We start from the raw sequence: 26,412 nt of genomic DNA, 5'->3' as shown, positions 1-26,412 counted from the left end.
CCCCTATCGCGACACATTTACTACAGTTCCTACTATAGCCGTGATCGTGCGATAAACCCGCGAAGACCGTCGAAAAGTGCCCGAAAAAAAATGTGACAGTGAGTGATAATGGTGGATCTAAAAGGAGAAACTTCGGCGACGCCGAAGAAGTCCAGAGGGATATCCATGACGGCGGTGAAAAACTGGCTACTACCCGACAAGAAAAACCAAGACACGCCGAAATTCCAGCGGATGCCGGAGTCGTTCCTCCGGTCGATCCGGAGGAGATCTTTACGCGTGAAACGGACCAAGTCGCTGGTGCTTCCGGAAAAACGCAAATCCGGTGAGAGAGAATTCGGTGAAAGTTGATGTAGATCGTGGTTTGTTTTGCCCCGAGCCGACTAGATGAGTTTCTTCTAATCACGACCGCATTCTCTTCGGCTTATCAGGACCGGAATTGCCGTTTTGGGCTCGAGGTCTGTTTATAAATAAAGTTGTTTACAAAATTTTGGCAAGGTGCGAGTCAGCGGTTTGGCAAAAGTGCGGGACGAGAAAATAGACGCGTAGTATCGCTCTTATCGGTGGTTTTTTTCTGAAATTCCGAACGAAAAAGTGGAGAAAGTCGCACGAAATCGAACGTCCTTTGATTGTTATCTCTGGTGGTGAAAGCGCCGAATTCCGCCCTTGATGCACAAATATCTCCCTAAGACTCCTCGGGATTAGCTTTCCCATTATTTGCGCAAAGAGCAGCTGCGTGGTATCTATGACGTCAGCTGCTTCTTACTCTTCTTAATAATACGGATGACTAGATCTGGGACACGTGTGATTTCTCTCTTTTTTTGTAAACTTCAATGACGACTTTGTCCAGGTTGTGTTTTTTTTCTAGCGCGATATGAAATTTCGACATTGTCAACAAATTATTTACCAAATTGTGACATAACATGCGCATATATTTACCGGTTGATAACTTTAATATAAATAAAGTAGTATAAACAATTGCATGGGCACAACAAGTTTGTTTTATTAAAGTGATAAAAGAGTAAATAAAAATGATATTTTGAGCGTTGAGAAAGTTTTTATTTTGGAATCCCGAATTTTTGGTGCCGAGGATATTTAAATTGCGAGTTTTTTACTTACGAAAAGAAGTGTTTAAAAGACTGGAGGATCTTAAAGACTTTTTGAAATCCATTCCCAAATTTGCGAACTTTTAAGATTTTATTAATTAGCGGAATTCCCTTTATTCTATTTAAAATTTTAAATTTTGACTTTGGAAATTTTAACTTAAATTGTTGATATTGGAGTAATTGCATATTTTGGTTCTGTAAATTTTTAAAAGCGTCGAGTTTTAGAAACTTTTTCGAAAAATGTATGTTTTGGGGCATTTTTTGGCATATCTGTACATTTCAAAAATTCTAGAAAATAGTGATATTATGGTAACATTAAAATTAAAATTTTGAATGTTTTGAAACACTTGTTACAAATTTTAGAAACTATTCTTGTATTAAAATTTTTTTTTGAAATTTTTGATTTTTTTTTGAGATTTGTGGGATTTTAAAAATAATTTAACTTTTGAAAAATGACGATTTTGGCCATTTTAAGAGATCTGGAACTTTTTAAAAATGTGACATTTTTTTGTTTTGAAGTAATGCATTTTGGAAATTTTAGAAATAAACACGTTCTTGAAATATTAAAAATTTTGTTTGGAAATTATTTTGAGCTGTGTACCGTTTTTGTAAATTTTTAAATAACATTTTTGCATTTTTGAAATTTGTGAATATTTTTTGTTTTTTGTAGCATTTTTATGACATTTGAGTTTTATTTTTTGGTAATTTTTAAGAACTTGTGAATATTTTTCATCTGAAAGTTTGTAACATTATTAAAATTGTGTATCTTTCGAGAGTTTTGGGTTTTTAAGCTTCGATCAGTCAATTTTACTATTTTGGATTTTTTTTCTCAAATTTTTAAAGTTTTAGAACTCCTTAATCCTAACTCTCAAACAAAAATTTTCACAATTTGCGGAAATTAGCTCAAGAATATGAAAATTTACTGAAATAAGATCGAGTTTATCATAAAGTGGGAGTTAATCATTCATAAAACTAACTCCCAAAAATGAATTGTTTAACGAAATTGGCAAAAATCTTTGATAATTTTGGAGTTCCTGAGAAAATTGAAGAACTTGAACAACTTGAACAAATTGAACTGAAGAGTGAGAATTCTAAGCAATTAAATCGAATTTTTGATAAAATTAACTCTTAAACAAATAGTGTATTAAATTAATCTTGATAATTTGAGGGTTGATGAGGAGATTAACTAAAGACTGAGAAATTAGAGTTCCGTGAAATTAGAGTAAAGTTTTCAGAAAGGGAGAATTAAATTATCCATAAAACTAACCCTCAAAAAAAAATTAATAAAATTAATCGGCAAATTCTCCGATAATTTGAGAGTTAGTGCGGAGATTAACAGAAGAATCTGAGATTTCTATGAAATTATACCGATTTTTTTCGTACATTGAGAGTTAATTATTTATTAAACTAAATCTAAAATGTTTATCAAACTAAATCTTCAAAATTGTTTGAAAATTTGAGAGCTAATGAGGCTGAAAAATCTTAGAATTGAATGAAATTAGATCGAATCTGTTATAAAGTGGGAGTTAATCATCGCTAAATCTAACTCTCAAACAAAAATTTGCTTAAATTAATCGGTACAATTTGTTGATTATTTGAAACTTAATAAGGAGATTAACTGAAGAATCTGATAATCCTGTAAAATTAGATCTAATCTTTTATAAAGTGGAAGTTAATCACTGTTAAATGTAACTCTCAAATTAGAATTTTATAAAATTAATCAGCAAATTTTTGACAACTTGTCAGTTACTGAGGAGATTAACTGCAGAATCGAATCTAAGAATTCCGTAAAATAAATTGGGGGTTTAATCATTCATAAAACTAATTCTCAAACAAAAGTTTTATCAAATTATCGCCAAATTTTTAGACGGTTTGAGAGTTAATGTGGATCGTGGCTAAAGAATCTGAAAATTCTGAAGTGGGAGTTAATCATCGCTAAAACTAACTTTCAAACACATATTTGATTACATTAATCGGCAAGTTCTTTGACAGTTTGAGAGTTAATAAGGAAATCAACTAAAAACTCTGAGAATTCTATGAAATTAGATCGATTTTTTAATAAAGTGAGAGTTAATCGTTCATATAACTAACTCTCATATTAACATTTGATCAAATTAATGCGCTAAATTTTTTGACAATTTGAGAGTTAATTAGGAGGTTATTAGCGAATCTGAGAATTTCGTGAAATTACGTCGGATCTTCTATAAATTGGGAGTTAATCATGACTAAAATTAACTCTCAAACAAAAAGTTAATCAAATTAATCAACAACATTTTTGATCATTTTGAGAGTTAATGAGAAGATTGACTGAGGCGAGGATTTAACAAGCTAAGAGTTAATGTTGGAGAAATTAATAAGCCTAATTAAAGTACAGAATAAAAATTTCGTGAACTCTGATCGAGTTTTTCAAAAAGTGGGAATTAATCATCCATAAAAATAACTCTCAAACCAAGATTTGATGGAATTAAACAACGAGATTAAATTACTGTTGGTCAGAAATAAAAAAATGCCAAACCTTGGACAAATTAAGAGTTATCAATGGCAAAATTAATTGAAAACAACAATGTTTATACAGTTTTTAGATCTGAAAATACAATTTTGAGAGTTATAGTTTGATAAAATTGCAAAATAATTGACAATTTTTCACAACTTGGGAGTTATTAATGGTACGATAAACATACAAATTTAGAGTTTATGGTGATTAACTGCAGACAAGTTAACGAACTATTGAGAGAATTTCAAATAGTCAAATTTCAAGAGTTTAAGAGTTACTATAGACGTAATATCAAAATTTTTGTTGAAATGTTAGTTTGTCAATTTTACACATGTTCAAACTAGTTGTATACTGGGCGTTTTTTGTCCAACTTTTGGCGCTGAGTGTATTTTTCCGCCGCCACCTTGAAGCGCAATTTTCCCTCTCCCGCATTTCCGTTTCACAGAAATGACATTAATGAGCAGTTTTATACCTCAAATGACCATAGGTGTGCAATATTTAATCCACCTTGTCGTTATTTCCGGTCGCAGAATATTGTTTCAGGAAACGCACGTCTCGCACCGGAAATTAACTATTACTTAAGTGGCCAACAAACGGTTCATATTTCAATTACATCGAAACGGAATTATTGCCCTCGAGATCTAGTTTGTGGGTTAAAGAACGAGACCAAAGTACAATTTTCATCCTTATCTATCAATCATAAAACGATGGGATTTAGATAACGGGTAATAGCTGATTAAATCTAGTTATCGTTGATTTTTCGTTTTTTAACACAGCCAACTGTGATCACACGATAATTGAAAACCTTGGGCCCCTCATTAAATCTGTCTGTCTTATCCTGAAAAATCTTTATGGTAATCACCGCCACGGTCCCCGTCCCCCCATGAACCGTAAAAATTAGAAACGTCCGTAAACGGAAGACGAAAATTGTGCGATTACGGCCGTAAAAGGACAACGAAACAACACCTCCGGAAATTCGAGTAGCACGCGCGCCACTTCCGGGTCCGGAAAACAGCTGGGTATCATCCTAGGCACGCACCTGTCCCATCTCGCCGCTTCCTACGCCCATATGGGCGATTAATAAAAAGTATAACGCCGGAATCCCATGGAATAAATTCGTCGGGAATGAGTTGCGCCTCTTGAGAATTAATTTATGTGCGTGCTACCTGTATAGAGGGTGACCCTTGGAGGGTTGAAGGGGACGGCGAACGTATAATTTAAGGGTTGGCTCGGAATGGGAACTTTCCGCAGTGATTTATGGCGATTCTTGAAATTTTGATTGCTTGCTCCTGGTAATGATATGTAATTAACGTCAAGGTTTCATTGCGGCGATTGATGTCGATAAAGTTGTTTGCTTTTTTACTGTTTAACTGTTGTGGCATTTCTTCCGGAACAGTTATCGCGTCGTTGGCTGTCATTTACAATTCAAATTGATTGGGGGAAAAGTCAAAGAAACAGTGCATCAAATTCTATGGATGGAGTTTGTAGAGTGGGCTTTGCATTTTTTGGTTGGTAGCCTTGTTTGACGTTTCCGAACTGTCATGACGTGTTTAACCTCAAACTGTCAAAGAGATGCACTGAACAGGGCTAGCAAACTTGAAATTCTAAAGGTTGCTGAAAGGAAAATAATTTTTGCAAGTTTAAAATTTTTCAATTTATGGAATACGGAATTTCACAGAATTCGTAGATTAACTTTCAAATTATCTAATAATTTTGCCGATTAATTTAGCCAAATGTTTGAGAGTTATTTTGAGGAATGATTAACTCCCAACTTTATGAAAGATTCTTTAATTTCGTATTTTTAAGTTAATCTTTTGATTAACTCTCAAATTATCAAAGAAGTTGGCGATTAATTTTATTAAAATTTTGTTTGCGAGTAAATTTTATGAAAATTTTTATGTAATCTTACGGAATTTTCAATTTATTTAATTAATCTTCTTATTAACTCTCAAATTATCAAAACTTTTAACGTTTAATTTGATCAAATGTTTTTTTGAGAGTTAGTATTATGAATGTTTAACTACTTCCACTTGATGAAAGATTTAATCTCATTTCACGGAAATTCTCATACTTTAATCTTCTTATTAACTCTCAAATTATAAATAAAGTTGCCTATTAATTTGATAAATTTTTTTTTAAGAGTTTTCTGGATAATTAACTCCCATTTAATAAAAGATTTGATTTAATTTTAGGAAATTCTCAGATTTTTTAATTAATTTCCTCACTAACTCTTGAATTATCAAATAATTTTGCCGTTTTATTTGGACAAATATTTGTTTAAGAGTTAGTTTTACAAATGAATGACTCACTTTATGAAAGACTCAATCAAATTTTACGGAAATTTTCACATTACTTAGTTAATCTTCTCATTAATTCTCAAATTATCAAATAATTTTCCTAATTTTGTTCATTATATCCTTGCTTGAGAGTTAGTTTTATTGATGATTAAATCTCGATTTATAAAACATTCGATCTCCTTTTATTAAATTTTCAGATCTTTTAGTTAGTCTCTACATTAACTCTCAAGTTATGAAATATAGCAGATTAATATGATAAAAATTTGGTTTGAGAGTTACTTTTATGGATAACTAACTCGCACTTTATAAAAGATTCGCTCTAGTTTCATAGAATTCTCACACATTTTTTAGTTAATGTGTTTATTAACTTTCAAATAATCAAAGAATTTTGCAGATTAATTTAAGAAAAATTTTGTTTGAGAGTTAATCTTATAAAAAGGTCGATCTAATTTCACGGAGTTCTTCTGCTCTCAGTTTATTTTCTCATTAACTCCAAAAATATGAAAAAATTTTGTCAATTTTCTTATTAACTTCTAGTTTAACTCCCAATTTATGAAAGGGTCAATCTAATTTCACAAAATTCTCAGATTTTTTTATTTATCACTGTATTAACTCTCAAATTATTAAAGAATTTATTAGATTAATTTGATACAATTTTTGTTTGAGAGTTAATTTTATCAAACATTCAATTTAATTTTTGCGGAATTTTTTATCTTCAGTTTATCTGTTCATTTACTTCATTTGCATTTTTTTTATACTTTTTTGTTTCAGAGTTATTTTTATGGATAATTAACTCTTAATTTATGAAAGATTCGCTCTAATTTTATAGATTTTTTTTATTTTTTAATTAATCTCTTTATTAACTCATAAATAATCATTAAAGAATTTTGCAGATGAATTTGATAAAAAATTTGTTTGAGGGTTAATTTTATAAAAAATTTGATTTAATTTTATAGAATTCTCAAATCTTTTAGTTAATCTCTTCACTAACTCTCAAATTATCAAAGAATTGTGTCCATAAATTTGATAAAATTCTTATTTGTTGAGAGTTAATTTTATTAAAAATTCGATCTAATTTCACGGAATTCTCTGCTCTCAGTTTATTTCCTCATTAAACTACAAAAGTATGAAAGAATTTTGCCAATTTTCTTATTATCTTCTTGTTTGGGAGTTAGTTTTATTCCCACTTTTTGAAAAACTCGATCGAAGTTTATTATCTGTACTTTAATTTTAACTCTTATTTTTGAAAGCTTATAATTTCTCCAACATTAACTCTTAGTTTGTTAAGTCCTCGTCTCAGTCAATCTTCTCATTAACTCTCAAAATTATCAAAAATGTTGTTGATTAATTTGATTAACTTTTTGTTTGAGAGCTAATTTTAGTCATGTTTAACTCCCAATTTATGAAAGGGTCAATCTAATTTTACGAAATTTTCAGAACTCTATATTAACTCTCAAATTATTAAAGAATTTATTAGATTAATTTGATACAATTTTTGTTCGAGAGTTAATTTTATCAAACATTCAATTTAATTTCGCGGAATTTTTAATCTTCAGTTTATCTGTTCATTTACTTTGCAATTTGCAATTTTTTTGTACTTTTTTGTTTCAGAGTTACTTTTATGGATAATTAACTCTCAATTTATGAAAGATTCGCTCTAATTTCATAGAATTTTTAAATTCTTTAATTAATTTTTTTATTAACTCTTAAGTAATCATCAAAGAAGTTTGCAGAAGAATTTGATAAAATTTTTGTTTGAGGGTTAATTTTATAAAAAATTTGATTTAATTTCATAGAATTCTCAAATCTTTTAGTTAATCTCTTCATTAACTCTCAAATTATCAAATAATTGTGCCCATTAATTTGATAAAATTCTTGTTTGTTGAGAGATAATTTTATGAAAAATTTAATTTCGCGAAATTCTGTCTTTAGTTCATTTTCTTGATAACTCCAAAATTATGAAATTATTATATTATTATGAATTTTCTCAATTTTGTTATTAAATTCTAGTTTGGGAGTTATTAGTATGGATGATTAATTCCCAATTTATAAAAGGGTCGATCTAATTTTACGAAATTTTTAGATTTTTTTGTTAATCTCTACATTAACTCAAATTATCAAAGAATTTTAAATTTTTTTTATGAAATTCTTGATTGAGTGTTAGTTTTATGAATGATTAACTCCTAATTTTTAGAAAATTTGATATAATTTCAGTTAGTTTTCAGTTAGTCTCTACATTAACTTTCAAATTACCAGAGAATTTTATCCAATGTTTTCATTAAATTCTTGTTTGGGAGTTAGTTTTATAGATAGATGATTAACTCTAGTCGTCTAGTTTTATCAACATTAACTCTCAAACACTTCTTAATAAAAATTTTGTTCGTTTTTTTAGCTCGTAACGTTTTGTTTTTATCTTCAGATTAAGTTGGTTATCATGCATAACTCTTAATTTTTAGGAACCTGTAAATCTGCGTCATAATTAACTCTTAATTTAAACCGCAGTAACTCTCAACTTGTAATTTCATCAAATACGAAACACTTGGATTTTTCATACTTGTGACATTTTAACTCGCACAACTAACTCAGTGGGCTTTGGATAATTTTGTCCCATCAAGCAGACAGTCCTACCAACAGACCTCGAATTCCACAGCCTCCTTTGACACCATATGGTATTTAAGCGCCTCGATTAAATTATGACGTTGATGAAACGCTCGCACTTGTACAAAGCCACCTTTAGAATTTGAACCATCTCAATTGTGTCTTTTCTCGAAACAGTTATCGTATTCTCGGCTTTCCTCCGTCAATTCCCATTCCAGCCATACCTCGACATCCTGTCACGTTCTTTTAAATACCAGACACATACCTCGGATTTACCGATCAAAAAAAGACACAAACATGACAGTTCCTGATCCCGCTATCGATTTCGGTCCGCTGTCCACGAACCGGATTTTCCCCGGAAAATTCCAGCACTTTAATAAAACATTTCATTTTCCGCTTCGTTTCACGCGGAACGATTTTATAAAAAATGTAATTGTATGCAATTTTCTGGGTGTTGACGAGAAGAGTTTTTTTTCGTTTCAGATTCCTTCGTCAACAGCCAAGAATGGACGCTGTCCAGGACCGTACCGGACTTGAGGCTGGGAATCGTGGGCTCGTTGTCCTCCGGGAAGTCGGCGTTGGTTCATCGCTACTTGACCGGATCTTACATGCAGGAAGAGTCACCGGAAGGGGGTCGATTCAAAAAGGAAATACTCGTCGACAATCAAAGTTACCTGTTGTTGATAAGGGACGAAGGCGGACCGCCGGAATTACAGGTGACTACCGTTACCGACTTTCTAGGTTTTCAGTTACTTTGCTGTCATGTCCAGATTACAATTAATTGCGATTTAAATGCGTTTATGTACCGTAAATACTTGTGATTACCGGACCGAGTGACCCGTGGAGAAAAAAACAGAAGCAGAGGAAGGTTGAGAGTTAATGTTGATGAAATTGGTTCAGTAACTCTCAATATGTCACGTAGTTTTGTCATTTGCGAGGTAATTAACTCTTACTACTTTGCCAAAAAACTAATTTTTTTCAACTATAACTCTTATTTTTTGAGAATTTTTTTGGGTAATTTCAACAAAATTAACTCCCAAATAAAAAAAATGTCTTAAAGTTTAACCTAATATGTCAAAAACTCTGTAACTCCAAATTGTCAACAGTCATATAACTCTCAAACTAATTAATTACGTTCAATATTTAATTTAATTGGAATTTCTTCAGAGTTAATTGTATCAACATTAGCTCTTTGTTTGTCAGAAACTCGCCACTTTTCATCAACACTAACTCTCAATTTATCAGCGTTATTAGTCAGCATTAACACTTAGATTTTGTAATTAATTTGCTCAAAATTAACTTTTAATCCCAATTCTAGACTGCTTTCGTTAAAATTAACTCCCAATTTACGAATAGTTGAAAGTTTTTTCAAAAATAACTCAATTTGGATAAATATTAAATTCTCTTTGTTATTTTGTCCAAATCTTGACTATTAACTCTTAATCAGTCGCGTAGTTTTTGGCTCATTAGCAATTTTGAGCTAATTAACTCTCAATTTGTTAAAAACTCACTTACTTCAAAATTAACTCTTAAACTTAACTTAAACTCTTCGACTCTGATTTACGAATTAATTTGGTCAACTCTTATTTTTTGAGAACTTTTTGGCTAATTGTGTCAAAATTAACTCTTAAATCATGAAAAACTTTTAAAATTGGTCAAATCAATAAATACTCTTTTGCTTTTGAGTTAATATCTATCAACTTTAACTCCCAATATGTCAAAAACTTTTTAACTTTTATTTGTCAACTGTTTAATAACTGACTATAACTAACTGACTTAAACTGACTATTTGCGTTGAACTTTCATTTATTTTTCAATTGAAATTTTTCTGGAGTTAATTGAATTAAAATTACTTCTTCGTTTGCTTGAAACTGTCTACTTTTCATCAACACTAACTCGCAATTTATCAGTTTTTAGTTGATTTTGCCAAGCAACATTAACTCTTAGATTTTGTAATTCAAATGAACTGCCAGTTTACGAATTGTTAAAAGTTTTTTCAAAAATAACTCAATTTGGTTAAATATTAAATTTTCTGCGGTAATAATAATCAGAAATTTGCTTCATAACCTCGTACTTTAACAAATTTGTCCAAATCTTGACTATTAACTCTTATCTGCCGCGTAGTTTTTAGCTCATTGTCAATTTTGAGCTAATTAACTCTCAATTCACCAAAAACTCACTTACTTCAAAATCAACTCTTATGCTTAATCAAACTGAATGTCTTATTCCATCAAACGTTAACTCTTATTTTTGAGAGCTTTTTGGTTAATTGCGTCAAAATCATCACGAAATCACCAAATTAACTCCTAAATTATGGAAAACTTTTGAAAAATTTTTCAAATTAATAAAAACTTTTTTGTTTGTGAGTTAATTGCCATCAATTTTAACTCCCAATATGTCAAAAACTTTTTAACTCCTTTTTTTCAACTGTTTAATAACTCCTAATGTATCAAAAACAGACTATTTGCGTTTAACTTTTAGTTTTTACTTTTAATAATTTTCAATTGGAATTTTTTTGGAGTTAATTGTATCGATATTAACTCTCCGTTTGTCGGAAAGTCGCCTTTTTTCATTAACACTAACTCTCAATTTTTTAGAGAGATTTAGACAAGCTGAAAAGCTATTGATTGTCAGCATTAACTCTTAGATTCTGTAATTAATTTGATCAGAATTAACTCTCAATAATAGTTCCCAATCGCAATCATAGACTATTTTTGTCAAAGTTAACTCCCCGTTTACGAATTGGTCTAATCTGTCACGTAGTTTTTGGCTTATAACCGTTTATGAACTAATTTTATTTACTGTAACTCTTAATTTTCTTATTTTCTTTAAAATTAACTTTTACTAAATTGTTTAACAAGCTCTGCGAGCGTTTCGGCTAATTATCAAAAATTTTGATAATATTTGGGAGTTAATTTACATCTACTTTAACTCCCAATAAATAAAAAAGGTTTTTAACTAGATTTTTGATTTTATAGAAAAAGTGAGTTACTTTTATTAGGTTTTTTTTGGTATAGCGCCAACTAAAATCGAGCATTAACTTCGAGTTTCCCAAAAGTTGACGATTAACTCCCAGTCTGTCTAACACTTACTGACTAATTTTGTTCCACTTTAATTGGGGTTTCTGAACTAATTTCATCAACTTTAACTCTGAGTTTATCTGAAACTTTCAACTACTTTTATAAACATTAACTCTCAATGTATTATTAGTTGAATTCGCTAAACCTGTAATGTTGTTGATGGTCTGTTCTAAGTTTTTGTCAGCATTAACACTTAAATTGGCAAAGTTTGATCAATATTAACTCTTTCTCACTCGAGAACTACAAATTAGGAGTTTTTAGACGAAATTTACAGTTATGTGATGAAATTAAACAGCAAATGTCAGAGGCTTTGCAACTAGCAAAACAACAAAAACGAAAATTTGACAAGATGCTAAATTTAATTTTTTTTATAATTTTAATTATTTCCCATTTTTCAAAAAAAGGGAGAGCGAATGTTGATAAAATAAACTTGCGAATAACACAGTTAATTTGGATGAAAGCAAACTGAGAATTTAACGAATTTTTTACGAACCTGAAAATATTGCTACGAAAACTCTCATAAATTGAGAGTTATAGTTGATGGAATTACGCCCAAATGACAAATTGTAGATCGCAAAACAAGAAAATTTTTTCAAAACTAAAAGTAAATTGGGAGTTTTTGTATAATTTGAGAGCTATTTCTCATAATGTTAACAAAGACTTTTCGACAAATTGAGAGTTATTGTTGATGAAATTAAGCGGAAAAATTGGAAAATAGAAAACAGAAACTAGGATTATAATAAATTGGGAGTTTTTTTCATAATTTGAGAGTTATTTCTGGTGATATGAACAAATTCAGGGTTAATGTTGCTGTAAATGGGTCACAAATGGCAATTAAGAGTTAACTTTTACTATGATTGATAAATTGCGAGTTAAATCAGATTTGTTGGAAATATTAAATTGAGAGTTATTGTTAGTGAAAAATCTTGTAAATTTTTTGAAAATTGAGAATTTTCTTCTGTAGTTTCTTGTAAATTTTGAATATTCATCAATTATTATCGCCAGTTTGAGAGTTACGACTGTATTTCCGTCTACCCATCATAAATCCATAAATGGAAAAGACCCAAGCAAACCAATTACCCGCACTCTATTTATCAGCCTTATTACCATGAGTAGCCCAACTGGCGCCTCGGCCGTCGCCATCAAACCTACCATTCTTCAATTTAACGTCACGCAAACTCACCTGTAATAAGACCTCTTACCTGGCAAATCCTCCGGGAAATCGAGGCCCCTATCGCCGCCCCTCACGTTTTTCAAATTTTTTTTCCCTTTGCAATCGCATTTCCGAACAATTCGTTGCATCCAGCGCAAATTCCCGCTGCACCAGGCGATATATCGATTCTCAAACGAAATTCAGGAGAGCAGGAATATACACAGGAGAGAGAGAGGGAACGTGGCGCCGCGACGCTTGCAACCCCTGCTTTTGTCGGGACGCTTGTTTCAGTTGGGGTTTCGCTACCTGATGGACTGGTTGATGCAGCGGGGGCGGCGGACGTAGCGTGAGTTGCATCCTCGGCTTTTGGCTTTTTATCTTTCTATTTTGGGTGGCAGTTTTTTTGTTATACAGTACACGTCCGCGATGACGAGTCTTTTTTAGTGTATATTTATGGTTTTATTTTGTTCTTTCTTTAATTAATTGGTCAATTTCTTGTGGTCTCTTTATGTCTTTTTGTCGTTCATTTACTTGTTTTTGTTCTTTCTTTTCTTTATCTTTCTTATCTTAATTTTTTTCGTGTGGTAATTGTGGTTCTCTTTATTGATTTCATACTGCATATTCTATGTCGTAATCGTGGAGGCGTCTTTGTCGTCAGAGAAATATTAAAATAGGAGTTAATTTTATCGGTGGAAACTCTTAAAGAACTCTCAATTTTGAATTAAGTCAATAATAATGTCTTGAGTTTGTTATTTGTGAGCTAATTTCATTTATATCAACCAATTTGTCAAAAACTTAACTTTCGGCTTTCTGCCTAATTTCACAACATAAACTCTTAATTTGTTGAAGAGTTTATATTTATAGGTACATAACTAGAAATAACTCCCAATTTACTATAATCTCGTCAAATTGCAAAAAAATAGTTTTTGTTGTTTTGCAAGCTACAATTTGTTATTTTCGCGTAATTTTATTAATAACTCTTAATTTATGAGGGTTTTTATAGCAATATCTTTGAAAAATTCATCAAATATCCTCAGTTTGCTTTCATCAAAATTAACGCGTGTTGTTTGTGATACAACTTTATTCACATTAACTCTCAATTTATACATCATAGTAAGTAACTCACAACTTATAAAAAACTCTTAATTAACCATTATCTCGACTAACTTTGATATAAAATTGCTTTTGTTTGCGAGTTACAATTTGTCAGAGGCTTTTCGCTTAATTTCATCAACAATAACTCTCAATTTTTCGAAGAGTTTTTGTTTATATTATGAGAAATAACTCAAATTATTTATTTATTATTTATTATTTATTTATATTTACTGTAATGTCTTCTAATTTTGAAAGAATTTTTTTTTGTTTTGAGAATTATTTGTTAAAAGCCTTCTGCTTAATTTTATCAACAATGACTCTTACTATGTCGAAGATTTTTAAACTCTTAAATTATAAAATAAACTTTTAATTTTTTATAATTTCGTCTAATTTTAAACGAATATTGTATTTGTTTTGCGAGTTACAATTTGTCTGAGGTTTTCCACTTAATTTCATCAACAATAACTCCCAAGTTGTTTATGTGCATAATGACAAATAACTCAAATTATTAGAAAAACTCCCAATGTACTATGAATTCACCAAATTTTGAAATTCTGTCGCGTAAAATTTGTTAATAACTCTCAATTTGCTTTCATCAAAATTTAACTCGCGACTCAATTAACATTAACTCTCAATGTATGAGAGTTTTTGTAGCAATATTTTAGAAAAATTGGTCAAATTTCCTGAGTTCGCTTTCACCAAATTAACTTGTATGATTTGCGACACTATTTTATCAAAATTTACTCTCAATTTGCCATAGTTTTTGTTACCATAATGCAAAATAACTCTTAAATTATAGTAAAACGCTCCCAAGTTATTATAGTTTTATAGAAAATTTTGCGAGTTACAAATTATGAGAGGCTTTTCGGTTAATTTTATCAACAATAACTCAATTTGTCGAAAAAAATAACTCTCAAATAATAACCCAATTTACTATAATCTCTTCTAATTTTGAAAGAAGATTGCTTTTGTTTTGCGAATTACAATTTCCTCTTAATTTTCTTTAACAATAACTTTGAATTTTTCGAAGATTTTTTGCTTACATTGTAGACATAACTCTTAAAATTATAATGAAGTTCCAAATTAAGTATAATATTATCTGACTGAAAAACTCTCGTTTTTGTTGTTTTGCGAGTTACGATATGTCATTTTCGCGTAATTTTATCAATAATAACTCTCAATTTGTAAAAGTTTTTGTAGCAATATTTTCGAAGTTGTCAGTTTGGTATCATAAAAATTTATCAACGATAACTCTCAATTTACCAGAAACAATTACTTTCAGTTTATCAAATAGTTTTTATTTACTTTATGAGAAAAAAACCTCTCAAATTATAAATGACTCCCAACTTACTATATAATTTCTTCAAATTGTGAAAAAAATTGGTGTTTTTTTTTTGTTTTAGGAGTTTCGATTTGTGATTTGCGCTTAATTTCATTTAATTTATGAGAATTATTATAGCAATAAATTCGAGGTTGTGAAAAATTTCTTTAAATGTTGCTTTTATCCAAATTACCTCGTGTTAATTACAACATAATTTCATCGACAATAACTCTCATTATGATTGAGAAATGAAAAATAACTCTCATGTTATTTTTTTAAATTTTATTATAATCTCGTCTAATTTTCGTTTTCGTGTTGGGAGTTATAAAACCTCAGACACTTTTTGCTTAATTTTATGACCGATAACTCTTAATTTCGTCAACATTAACTCTAAATTTGTGCACATTTTTTCTACTTTTTCAAACTTTCATTGCTTATTTCACTAACACAAATTTCGTTAATATTAACTCTCAATTTCATTATTTAATTTGTCGAAGACAACAGTAACTCTCAAAGTAGTCATCCATTTTCCGTTAAGACGTTGACTTCAATTTTTTCTCCGGCAATTTCCTTAGAACCAACTCTCAATTTTTAAGTAATTTGTCAAAATTAACTCTCAAATTATCAAACAGTAACTCTCTCACAACTTTTATTGGCCAATAATTCTGAACTTGTCAATCATAGTTAAACCAAACGGTCACGAATGTGTAGTGACTTTCATTACGATTAACTCTCAAAATATTATCAGGGCTAGTTTGACCAGTATTAACTCGCAATTTGAGAGTTTTTTTTCAATAATAAGACAAAATACAACTCTGAACTTCGAATCATCATCATTATCAAACTACAAACAGAACAATCTTATCTCGATCGTAGAAACGTCATTACCATCCAAACTCAAAACGCAATTAGATTTCCATTTCCCGACCACCCTGTAAATCCGTTTCTATTTAAACGCCTTGCAACCTTTGACCCTTCCGCTCTTTCCAATAACACGAGCTTTCCAAGCCAAAGTTCACTGATCTCCCCACTTCCCGGAATGCATCGAACACTATTCCGGGCAAAACTTTTCAACTGCATCCCTTACATTCTTTCACCCCATTAATTCGAGTCGGAGGGTTTCAATTCTGTTCGTGGAACAAGTCGATGACCGGCAGACAAACGTAAACAAACTGCTAAAGATGTGATAATGGAGAAGATTGCAGTTACACTGCTCCACAAAAGTCACGATGCGCATTGTACTTTGACATGACATGATGACGTGATGTTTTCATTATTAATAGAGTTCTGCATTATCGACCGGTGTGTAAAATCAGGTCGGAGCAAAGCCTGGATTATGTCTCACCTGGATTCTGGAGGCTAAATTTAGCCGCGACCCTGATTGGTGGGATTGTAGTCGTAGCGTCTCGTGATTGGTGGGATTGTGTCGTAGCGCCCACTGATTGGTCCGTTTGTGGTACGGCGGGAAATTCAAACTCATTTGTGTGTTTTTTTTACAGTTTACTGCGTGGGTGGACGCCGTCATCTTCGTCTTCAGCTTAGAAAACGAGTCGTCCTTCAACGCCATCTACAACTACTACACGAAGATGTCGCACTACCGGAACTCCGCGGAAATTCCTCTGATCCTCGTAGGAACCCAAGATGCAATAAGCGAGAATAACCCGCGAGTCATCGACGACTCCCGCGCGAGGAAGCTCGCCAACGACTTGAAGAGGTGTTCGTATTACGAGACGTGTGCCACCTACGGGCTCAACGTGGAACGGGTCTTCCAAGACGGTGAGTAATCGCGCGTTTTTCTCACGCGATTTTCAATGGTGATTGTGGGTTTTTGCAGCTTGTCAAAAGATCGTTCAACAACGACTGTCGGTTTCGACGTCGTGTTTGACGCCGACGAATTCGAGGCCTTCGACGCCCAACAACCATTTCCATCCAGCGGGAGGACCAAGACATCTGCCGAGTGCGCCGGCGAATAATGGGTTCTCGCAGATGTCGCCTAGTCACAATACTTTGTCGCATAAGGTAAAGAGTGGTTAACTCTCAACGTTAACTCCCATTTGCTCAATAACTCTTGAAGTCCAGAAGATATATAACTCAACATTAACTCTCATTTGCTCAATAGCTCTTTAAATAGGAAAGATAAATGACTCTTATTTGCTCAATAACTCTTAAATTAGGAGAGATGTATAACTCTCAATTTTTAATGTTTCTACAAGCTCTGTAACTGTCACTTGTCAGATTATTTCATCATTAATCTTAATATTACGTTAATGTGTTCAATAACTCTTAACATGGCTCAGTGATTTAATTAAAATTGAGTTCACAATGTTTGGGATAGCTGTCAATTAATTTTATCGACATTAACTCCCAATTTTTGGACATTTCTTACTCTTAATGTTTCTAGTAGCTCTTTAACTGTCACTTATGAGTTAATTTCATCATCAGAAACTTTTTAATTGACTATAAACTCTTCATCTACTAGCTGTCATCAATAGCTCTCAACATTTCTAGAAATTAACTTTTAATATTAACTCTCATTTGTTCAATAACTTTTAAAATGCCTCGGTGATTACATTAAAATTAAATTCACATTTTTTTGAGTTGGCTCTCAACATTTATGTTTATTTATTTAATAACTCTTATGATTGCTCGATGATTACATCAAAAATTAGTTGACAATTGTTTGGGAATTTTTGAATAATTTTATTGACCCTATTTTTTAACTCTTAATAATTTTACAATTTTTTTTAACTGTCATTTGTGAGTTAATGTCAACATCGGAAACGTTTCTATTGACCGTAAACTCTTTTTATAGAAGCTATTAACAATAACTCTTAATATTTCTTCAAACTTTCCTCGTCCTTTTCCGAGCTAACTCTCAACATTAACTTTCAATCGTTCAATAATTTTCAAAATGACTCAGTGATAACATCAAAATGAAGTTTACAACGTTTTGAGAGCTTTCGAATAATTTTATTGACATTAACTCTTAATGTTTCTGAAGCTCTTTAACTACCACTTGTGAGTTAATATATCATCATGAGAGACTTTTTGATTAACCATAAACTTTTTATCTAGTAGCTATCAACAATAGCTCTTATTTCTAACTTTCCACGATGTTTCCCGAGCTAACTCTCATCTTTAATTCTAATTTGTTCAATAACTCGGTGATTAAATCAAAAGTTACTTGACCGTTTTTTAGGAGCTTTCGAATAATTTTATTGACATTAACTCCCAACTTTTAACTCTAAATGTTTCTACAAGATTTTTAAATGTAACTTGTGAGTTAATTTCTACATCAGGAACTTTTTAATTGCTTATAAACATTTTATATGGCACCTATGAACAATAACTCTGAATATTTTTAAAATCTTCTTATGACCTTTTCTGAGCTAACTCTCAACATTATCTGTCAGTTGTTCAGTAACTCTTAAAATGGCTCAATGATTACATCAAAATTAAGTTCACAATTTTTTGGGAGCTTTCGAATCATTTTGTTGACATTTTTTAACTCTTAATGTTTTTCCAAGCTTGTTAACTGTCATTTGTGAGTTAATTTTATTAGAAACTTTGAAATGTTGACCATAAACTCTTATAAATGTCGATATTTCCCAACATTTTCTATAAGGTAACTCTCAACATTAACTCCTCGATTATTTAATACCATTTCATCAAATTGATTATCAATAACTTCTCAATTGTTGATTTTATATTTCTATACAATATAAACTCCTAATTACGCAATAACTCTTCACTTATTCAACTGTCTGGTTTTCAATAACACAAACTAGTTTCATCAATATTAACTCTTCAATTGTCTTATAACTCATTAGACCGTTTTATAGATGTTGACTCTCAATATGCTCCTCAACTTGAACTCTTAAAAACTCTTCATTTGTTCACTAACTTTTCAAATACTTGGATCAGGAGTAACTCTTCAACTGTCTTTTTTAAGGGAAGTGATATAATCTCATTAACTGTTCGCCCAGCTCTCTTTAATTGGGAGTTAATATCTACATTAACTCTCAGTTTGGCAATACTTTCAAATTATCTTATTCTATATACAGGGTGATTTTTTTAAAACGGCAGGCGTTGTAGAATTTTTATTTATGAACCGATTTCAAAAATTTAAAAAACAAATTAAATGGTTTTTAATTTACTATAAACTGGTGATTTTAAAATTTTTCTAAATGTCTTAGTATCTTTTGGGCCATACTCAACTTTCTTATTTTAAATTGACACCCATATTTTTTTTTTCATAATTTAGAAGATATTAATTTTCTTGATTCAGAAATGTGTAATATGTTCTACTTTTACAAAAAATATTTAAAAAAAAAAATCAAAAATGAAAAAATTTAGGCAATGAAAGTTAATAAAATCTAGGTGCATGGTGTCAATTGTGCAATGAAAAAAACGGGATGGAGTTTCAACAGTATTTTAATTAAATTCGGTAGTTGTTTTTTCTGATTTGTAATTATTATTGTCTTTTGTTATTAGTAATTTCAAAAAAAAATGCCGATCCTTTCTGTTATTTGCTGCTTTTTGAAATTACAATAACGGCATTCTTTTATTTGACACCATGCAATAGATTTTATTAACTTTTATTGCTTACTTTTTTTCAATTTTGATAATTTTTTTTTAAATATTTTTGGTAGAAGTAGAACATATTGCACATTTCTGAATCAAGAAAATTAATATCTTCCAAATTATGAAAAAAAAAATATGGGTTCCAATTTAAAATAAGAAAGTTGAGTATCGCCCAAAAGATACTAAGACATTTAGAAAATTTTTAAAATCATCAGTTTATAGTAAATTAAAAACCATTTAATTTGCTTTTTAAATTTTTGAAATCGATTCATAAATAAAAATTCTACAACGCCTGCCGTTTTAAAAAAATCACCCTGTATTAACTCCACATTTGTTTAGTAACTCTGTAACTAGTTGTATTTATGATAACTCTCAACATTTTATCAACATTAACTCTCATTACATAAAACTCTTTTAACTGCCTTTCTTCAGAATATTCTTTTGTTTTAACTCTTCAACTAGCCAGCTATGTTTCGCAAGTTGATTTCATAGATATTAACTCTCAATTTATATAAAAACTCCTCCGTCGATGTAAATTGCTCAAATATTCAATAACTCATCAACTACGTTTTTTAAGTGATTTGAGTTATTTCCATCAAGATTAACTCTGTGCCTTAAAAACGCTTAACTGTGTGATTTTGGCGAAACTTTAACTCTTCAAGTAGTTAGATCAACATTAACTCTCAATTTTTCCGGAATTCTTAACAATTGTGATTATCATTTATTTTAAACTTTACTACGATTAAAACCTCAAAGTACACTTTTTTAGAGTTAACTGCACCGTCAATAACTCTCAAAGTTTTATTAATTTTGAATAATTTTTGTATCTACGCCTTTGTGTTTTGCGAGACCAAAAAGCATTATTTTTTGAGAGTTAAAATAATTGTTCCGCAATTCTTAAAAACGTTTTTTTTTTAGAGTTAATTTTACCGACGTTAACTCTCAATCATTAAATTTGCCGAGCTAATTTTATCAACTCCTAAGACGTCATCGACTGCACTTTGGGAGTTAATTAACTCTTAAATTCCCCAATTAACTCTCAATTTTTTCTCGCAGGACTCGATGAATCTCCACACCCTGGGCTCCCGCCAAGTCCACACCTTATCCTCCTCGACCCACTACCTCCACCGTGACAAAACGGACCCCACCTTCAAATCCTCCGACGAAAAATGGAACTCCTCTTCGTCAACCCTCAGCCACGGCTCCTCTCAAGCCCTCCTAGTACAAGCAGTCCCAACGGAAAACAACAACGTTGCGAAATTCGCAACCCCGCACCCCGTCGACAACCTCCAACCGAAAGACACGAAGGATCTTCCCACCCCCAGCTCCACCCCCACGACCGCCCGGAAGAGCCGGCGAAGATCCAACCTGTTCGCTCCGTCGAAGAAAGGCGACGATAAGCTGAAGAACGTCGGAGATTTCGGTAGCGGACGAGCCATTCCGCTCAAGCAGGGCTATTTGTACAAGAGGAGCAGCAAGCCGCTGAACAAAGAGTGGAAGAAGAAGTACGTGACGTTGTGCGATGATGGGAGGTTGACGTACCATCCGAGTCTGCACGACTACATGGACGACGTCCACGGGAAGGAGATCTCGCTGCAGTACGTCACTGTTAAAGTTCCTGGACAGAAGCCGAGGGGGTCGAAGTCGATTATCACGGTGGCGGGGACCAACGGGAGCAGCAGTATTAACGAGGGGTTGGGGGGGTTGTCTTTGAGCGGGAAGGACAAGCGGACGACGGAGAAGGTGCTGTTGAGCGCCTTCGAAACAGTGAAGGATCCAGGATCGAAGTACTCCCAAGTCAGCGGGGACGAGGGGATGTTGTCCAACAGCAGCTCCTTCGTCAATGGGGATGGCATCAAGACGGAGACGCCCAATGTGAAGAAGCGGCACCGAAGGATGAAGAGCAGCGGTGTGAAGAACTCGGAGTTCGACGGTACGTCTCCCTTCTTATCCCAATTCAAACTTTTAATTGAACACTCTTCTTCAGACCCTGATGGCTACGAGTTCTACATCGTCTCCTTGGACAACAAACAATGGCACTTCGAAGCCTCGAGTTCCGAAGACCGTGACGACTGGGTGGCTGCAATAGAACAACAGATCTTGAATTCTCTTCAGTTGAACGAGTCCTCCAAAGGGAAGAAACAGAGCAATCCGATGGAGGCGGCGACCATACAGTCGATACGTAGCCGTGTACCTGGGAATGGATTCTGCGTAGACTGTGACGCTACGAGTAAGAACAACGACTGATTGGTTGTCAGAGCTATAGTGACGTCATTTTTGTAGATCCTGATTGGGCGAGTCTGAATCTGGGCGTTCTCATGTGCATCGAATGTTCGGGGATTCACAGGAACTTGGGGTCGCATATTTCCAGGGTTCGCTCCCTGGATTTGGACGAGTGGCCGTAAGTAGAGAGTTTTACGAAGTTGGAATTTATATGAAGTTTAGACTCTCTAAAATCAAGTTGCAATTTGCAAAGTTTATCGCATGATACGAAGTTGCATTTTGTCATAGATTAACTTTTATTAAGTTTCGCTTTGCAAACGACTGCAATACGAAGTTGTACTTTACACGAAGCTCTTATACGAAGTTGCGGCAAAAAAGTGTACTTTATCTGAAGTTGGTCTTTGAATCAAACTCTAATACAAAGTTGAAAATTGCAAAGTTCGTCACATGATACGAAGTTGTACTTTGCAATAGATTTTTTTTTAAGTTTTGTTTTGCATACGAAGTTGTACTTTGCAAAAGACTCTTATATGAAGTTGTACTTTGCAAGAGGCTCTTATACGAAGTTGTGACAAAAAATCGTACTTTATATGAAGTTGCAGTTCACACAGACTGAACTTCATACGATGTTGCATTTTGCAATAGATTCACTTTTACTAAGTTTCGTTTTGCCAACGACTGGTATACGAAGTATACGAAGAAAAAAGTGTACTGTATATGAAGTTGATTATTGCATCAGACTTTCTAAAACGAAGTTGCAATTTACAAAGTTTGTCACATGATTCGAAGTTACACTTTACCAAGTCTGAACTTCATACGAAGTTGCACTTTGCAATAGGTTTACTTTTAAGTTTCGATTTGCAGAAGACACCTATATGAAGTTATAGCAAAAAATTGGACTTTGCAAAAGACTTTTATATGAAGTTGTACTTTGCAAGAGGCCCTTATATGAAGTTGTAAAAAAAATTGTACTTCATACGAAGTTGCATTTTACAATAGATTCACTTATATTAAGTTTTGCTTTGCAAACGACTGGTATACGAGATTGTACTTAAAGAAATAAAAGGCTCTTCTACGAAGTTGTGTCAAAAAAGTGGACTTTATATGAAGTTGACAAAGGCCAACCAAGTTGCATTAGACTCTCTAATACGAAGTTGCACTTTGCAATAGGTTCACTTTTATTAAGTTTCGATTTGCAGAAGAATCCTATACGAAGTTGTAACAAACAATTGCTTTTAATACGAAATTGGACTTTACAATAGATTCACCTTTTTAACTTTGCAAGAGGCTCTCATACGAATTTATGACAAAAAAATGTGCTATACGAGGTTGTAGTTTGCAACAGATTCTTATTTATTAAGTTTCGTTTTGATAAAAGACGGTTTTATACGAAGTTGTAGTAAAAAATGTACTTAATTATGAAGTTCATCTGTGCATCAGACTTTCTAATACGAAGTTACAATTTGCAAATTTTATCAAATGATACGAAGTTGCATTTTACAAAGACTGAACTTCATACAAAGTTGCGTTTTGCAATCGCTTTACTTTTATTAAGTTTTAATTTGAAGAAGACTCTTATATAAAGTTGTACTTCGCAAGAAGCTCTTATACGAAGTCATGTCAAAAATTTCTACTTTATAGAAAGTTGGTTTTCGGATCGAACTTTTTAATACGAAGTTGCAAGTTGCAAAATTCATCAAATCAATCATCATATGAAGTTGCGTTTTGCGATAGCTTCACTTTTATTAAGTTTCGATTTGGAGAAGACTTTGATTCGAAGTTGAACTTTGCAAGAGGCCTTTATACTAAGTTGTGACAAAAAATTGTACGTTATATAAAGTTGGTTTTTGGATCGGACTCTCTAATATGAAGTTGCATTAGGTGATAACATGATACGAAGTTGCATTTTACAATAGATTTGCTTTTATTAACTTTTGTTTTGCAAACTACTGGTATACGAAGTTGTTCTGTACGAAAGGCTTCTACACGAAGTTGCATTTTACAAACATTAAACTTCATACGAAGTTGCGTCTTGCGATAGCTTTACTTTTAAGTTTCGATTTGTTGAAGACTCTCAAACGAAGTTGTGACAAAAGTGTACTTCATACGATGTTGGTCTTTGCATTGGAATAGTTCATCACATGATAGGAAGTTGCACTTTATAAAGACTGAGCTTCATACGAAGTTGCAATCGCTTCACTTTTATTAAGTTTTGATTTGAAGATTCTTATACGAAGTGGTGACAAAAAAGTGTACTTCACACGAAGTTGTACTTTGGAAGAGATTCTTATGCGAAGTTGTACTTCGTACTCGTTGCGTAGTTGCATACCAAAACTCGTATTTTCTTGCAGAGCCGGCCACCTGAGCGTGATGTTGGCAATCGGCAATACCCTGGCAAACTCCGTGTGGGAATGCCGAATCCAGGGCCGCGTCCGGCCCACCTCCACCTCCACTCGCGAAGAGAAAGAAAGGTGGATAAGAGCAAAATACGAAAGCAAAGAGTTTTTGCCGCCCCCAAACACGACAATGCCCCTGGGCCAACAACTGGTGGACGCCGTCTGCAGCTCGAACATGAAGAGCATCATCCACGTCCTCGCGCTCGCCAACAGCGAGCAAGTCAACTCGACCGTGGCCCCCAGAGACCTGCGGACTCCTCTCCACCTCGCCTGCGCCATGGGGAACTTGGCCGTCGCTCAACTCCTCATCTGGGTAAGTCGAAAGCGCGCAATCTTCGTTCTTTGGTTGATTGGAGTTTTTGCAGCACAACGCCAACGTCAAGGCGGTGGACCAAGACGGGCGCACTTGCCTGGCCTACGCCCGCGCCGCCGCCAGCATCGCGGCGGCGAAGCAACAGACGAGTAACAGCGTGACGGCGGACGTCTCCGCCGCCGCCAGTCGGAGTTTGGTTGATCTTTTACTGTCCTATGGCTGTCCGGAAGTGTCTTGCGTGCCGGGAAGCGGCACTCTGCCTCGACGACGAGGCAGCCAAACGATGCCTCAATTCGAAAAATTACCCTCGAGTGTAATTTAAAGAAAAACCGACTGATTCGCAGTACAGGGTGCACTAAATTGTTGTTTTTCTTAGGTACACCCCCCCCCATTTCAAGTGTTCATGTTTGCAAGTGTTCGAAATTTACACTGCACTGATTAATGTTAAGTGTACCTACTCAAAAATCTGAGAGGCCATGATCAATGACGTTTCAAGTCGTTGCCTCCTCAGTTTTTCTTCAATGATCACGTGATAGTCTTGTATGCAGCTGTACAATCAAGTTTTCAACACTCGACGCACGTTGGTTTGTACTTAATTGGTTTGGTTGAACCGTGATATGTCAATTTTTGCACTATTAAAACACTTTTTTGGTAAAACTGCAGTGAGTATTAATCGTAAGTGACTATATTCATACAAATCTTTTTATATGTGAATTTGTAATATTTGTACCTTGGTCGTGATAGTAAGTTATCTCTTTGCAATGTTTTACGGTTTTTGCGAGTGGTTTATGTAACGTGGTATCATTTATTTACGCAGAAATACTCTCTTTGTTACATTGATGTATATAATTTCGCCAAAGATTTGTATCTATTGTTTTGTAAATACGAAGCTAAATTATGTACAGAAATTATATATGTTGTTCTTCCTTACATAAAAATGTTACAATTTATTTGAGTTTTACTTTAAACGACATTTCCGTACGTGTAAATCACGCTTAACAATTCACCCAAAAGTGTAAAGCCACCTTCACCAAAATTTTCACTAATCTGTCAATACATGTCAAAATTATTTTAAGGTTATGAAAAAACGAAACAATTTGAGCTTTTTGTTTAACAAGTTTGCCAACCGACACTTCAAAAGTCACTAAACTTCCTCACGCCACCACGCACTTCCGCGCCTCCTGGTTAACTTCCCGACTCCAACGCGCTTTGAAGTAGTTCCACGCGTGCACCCCGTCAAACTTCTCCCGGAACCTCTTCGTCGAGAACCTCACCCTCTGTCTAATCCCGCCCATCTTCCCCTCAGACACCGCCTCCTGGTGCTCAAAAACCAGAAAAATGTACCGATGGGCACCTGTCCCTCTCGGCGGCCCCGCCCCCCTGTACTCCGCCACGGTCTCCCCCGTCGCCAAGTCACTCCCCCTGATATTAACCACCAACCAGTGAACGACGTCGCCCAAAAACGCCCAATTCTGCGACGGTGCGTCCGGGTCGAACATGTAGAGGGTGTAGTACTTGTCGGGGGCGGCGCTCCACGTCACCTCGGGGGCGGTTCCCACCTCCGCGGGTGTGAGGTCGGTGCCGAGGTCCACTGACTTACCGCCAGGGTAATTGATGGCGATTTTCAGGGGCGGCACGTCGGGGAGGATGGAGGGCACGATATCGTCGTGCGACATTGTTTTGTTTTTAGATGACTTGATCAAATTGAAGGTCACAGGTAGAAGTCGAACGAGCGAGAAGTTAGGCCACACGAAA

The 26,412-nt window shown here is 33.5% G+C and overlaps 1 protein-coding gene and 1 pseudogene across 1 annotated transcript; one reads left to right on the top strand and one right to left on the bottom strand.

Moving 5' to 3' along the window:
- CenG1A (Centaurin gamma 1A) lies at positions 1 to 25,607 on the top strand. The gene is made up of 8 exons (XM_088033736.1): positions 1 to 322; positions 8,976 to 9,208; positions 16,641 to 16,917; positions 16,976 to 17,160; positions 20,782 to 21,955; positions 22,009 to 22,126; positions 24,300 to 24,657; positions 24,710 to 25,607. The coding sequence occupies exons 1-8, from the start codon at positions 109 to 111 to the stop codon at positions 24,977 to 24,979; spliced, it is 2,829 nt and encodes a 942-aa protein (XP_087889862.1). The 5' UTR covers positions 1 to 108; the 3' UTR covers positions 24,980 to 25,607.
- LOC148176615 (protein D2 pseudogene) lies at positions 25,598 to 26,405 on the bottom strand (annotated as a pseudogene).
- Between the last annotated feature and the right edge of the window lie 7 nt (positions 26,406 to 26,412).

The sequence above is a fragment of the Gnatocerus cornutus genome, chromosome 4 (genome assembly GCF_029298725.1).
Source record: "Gnatocerus cornutus isolate USDA-ARS CGAHR chromosome 4, icGnaCorn1.1, whole genome shotgun sequence".
Classification (NCBI taxonomy): Eukaryota; Metazoa; Arthropoda; class Insecta; order Coleoptera; family Tenebrionidae; genus Gnatocerus; species Gnatocerus cornutus.
Note: the sequence above shows the minus strand (reverse complement) of the source record. Positions and strands in the feature narration are given on the sequence as shown.

Excerpts from the sequence above, each read along its gene's own strand:
- CenG1A (XM_088033736.1), top strand. The coding sequence starts at position 109 with ATGGTGGATCTAAAAGGAGAAACTTCGGCGACGCCGAAGAAGTCCAGA. Across the intron at positions 22,127-24,299 it reads CTGGATTTGGACGAGTGGCC|AGCCGGCCACCTGAGCGTGA; the intron begins GTAAGTAGAGAG and ends ATTTTCTTGCAG. Across the intron at positions 24,658-24,709 it reads TCGCTCAACTCCTCATCTGG|CACAACGCCAACGTCAAGGC; the intron begins GTAAGTCGAAAG and ends GAGTTTTTGCAG.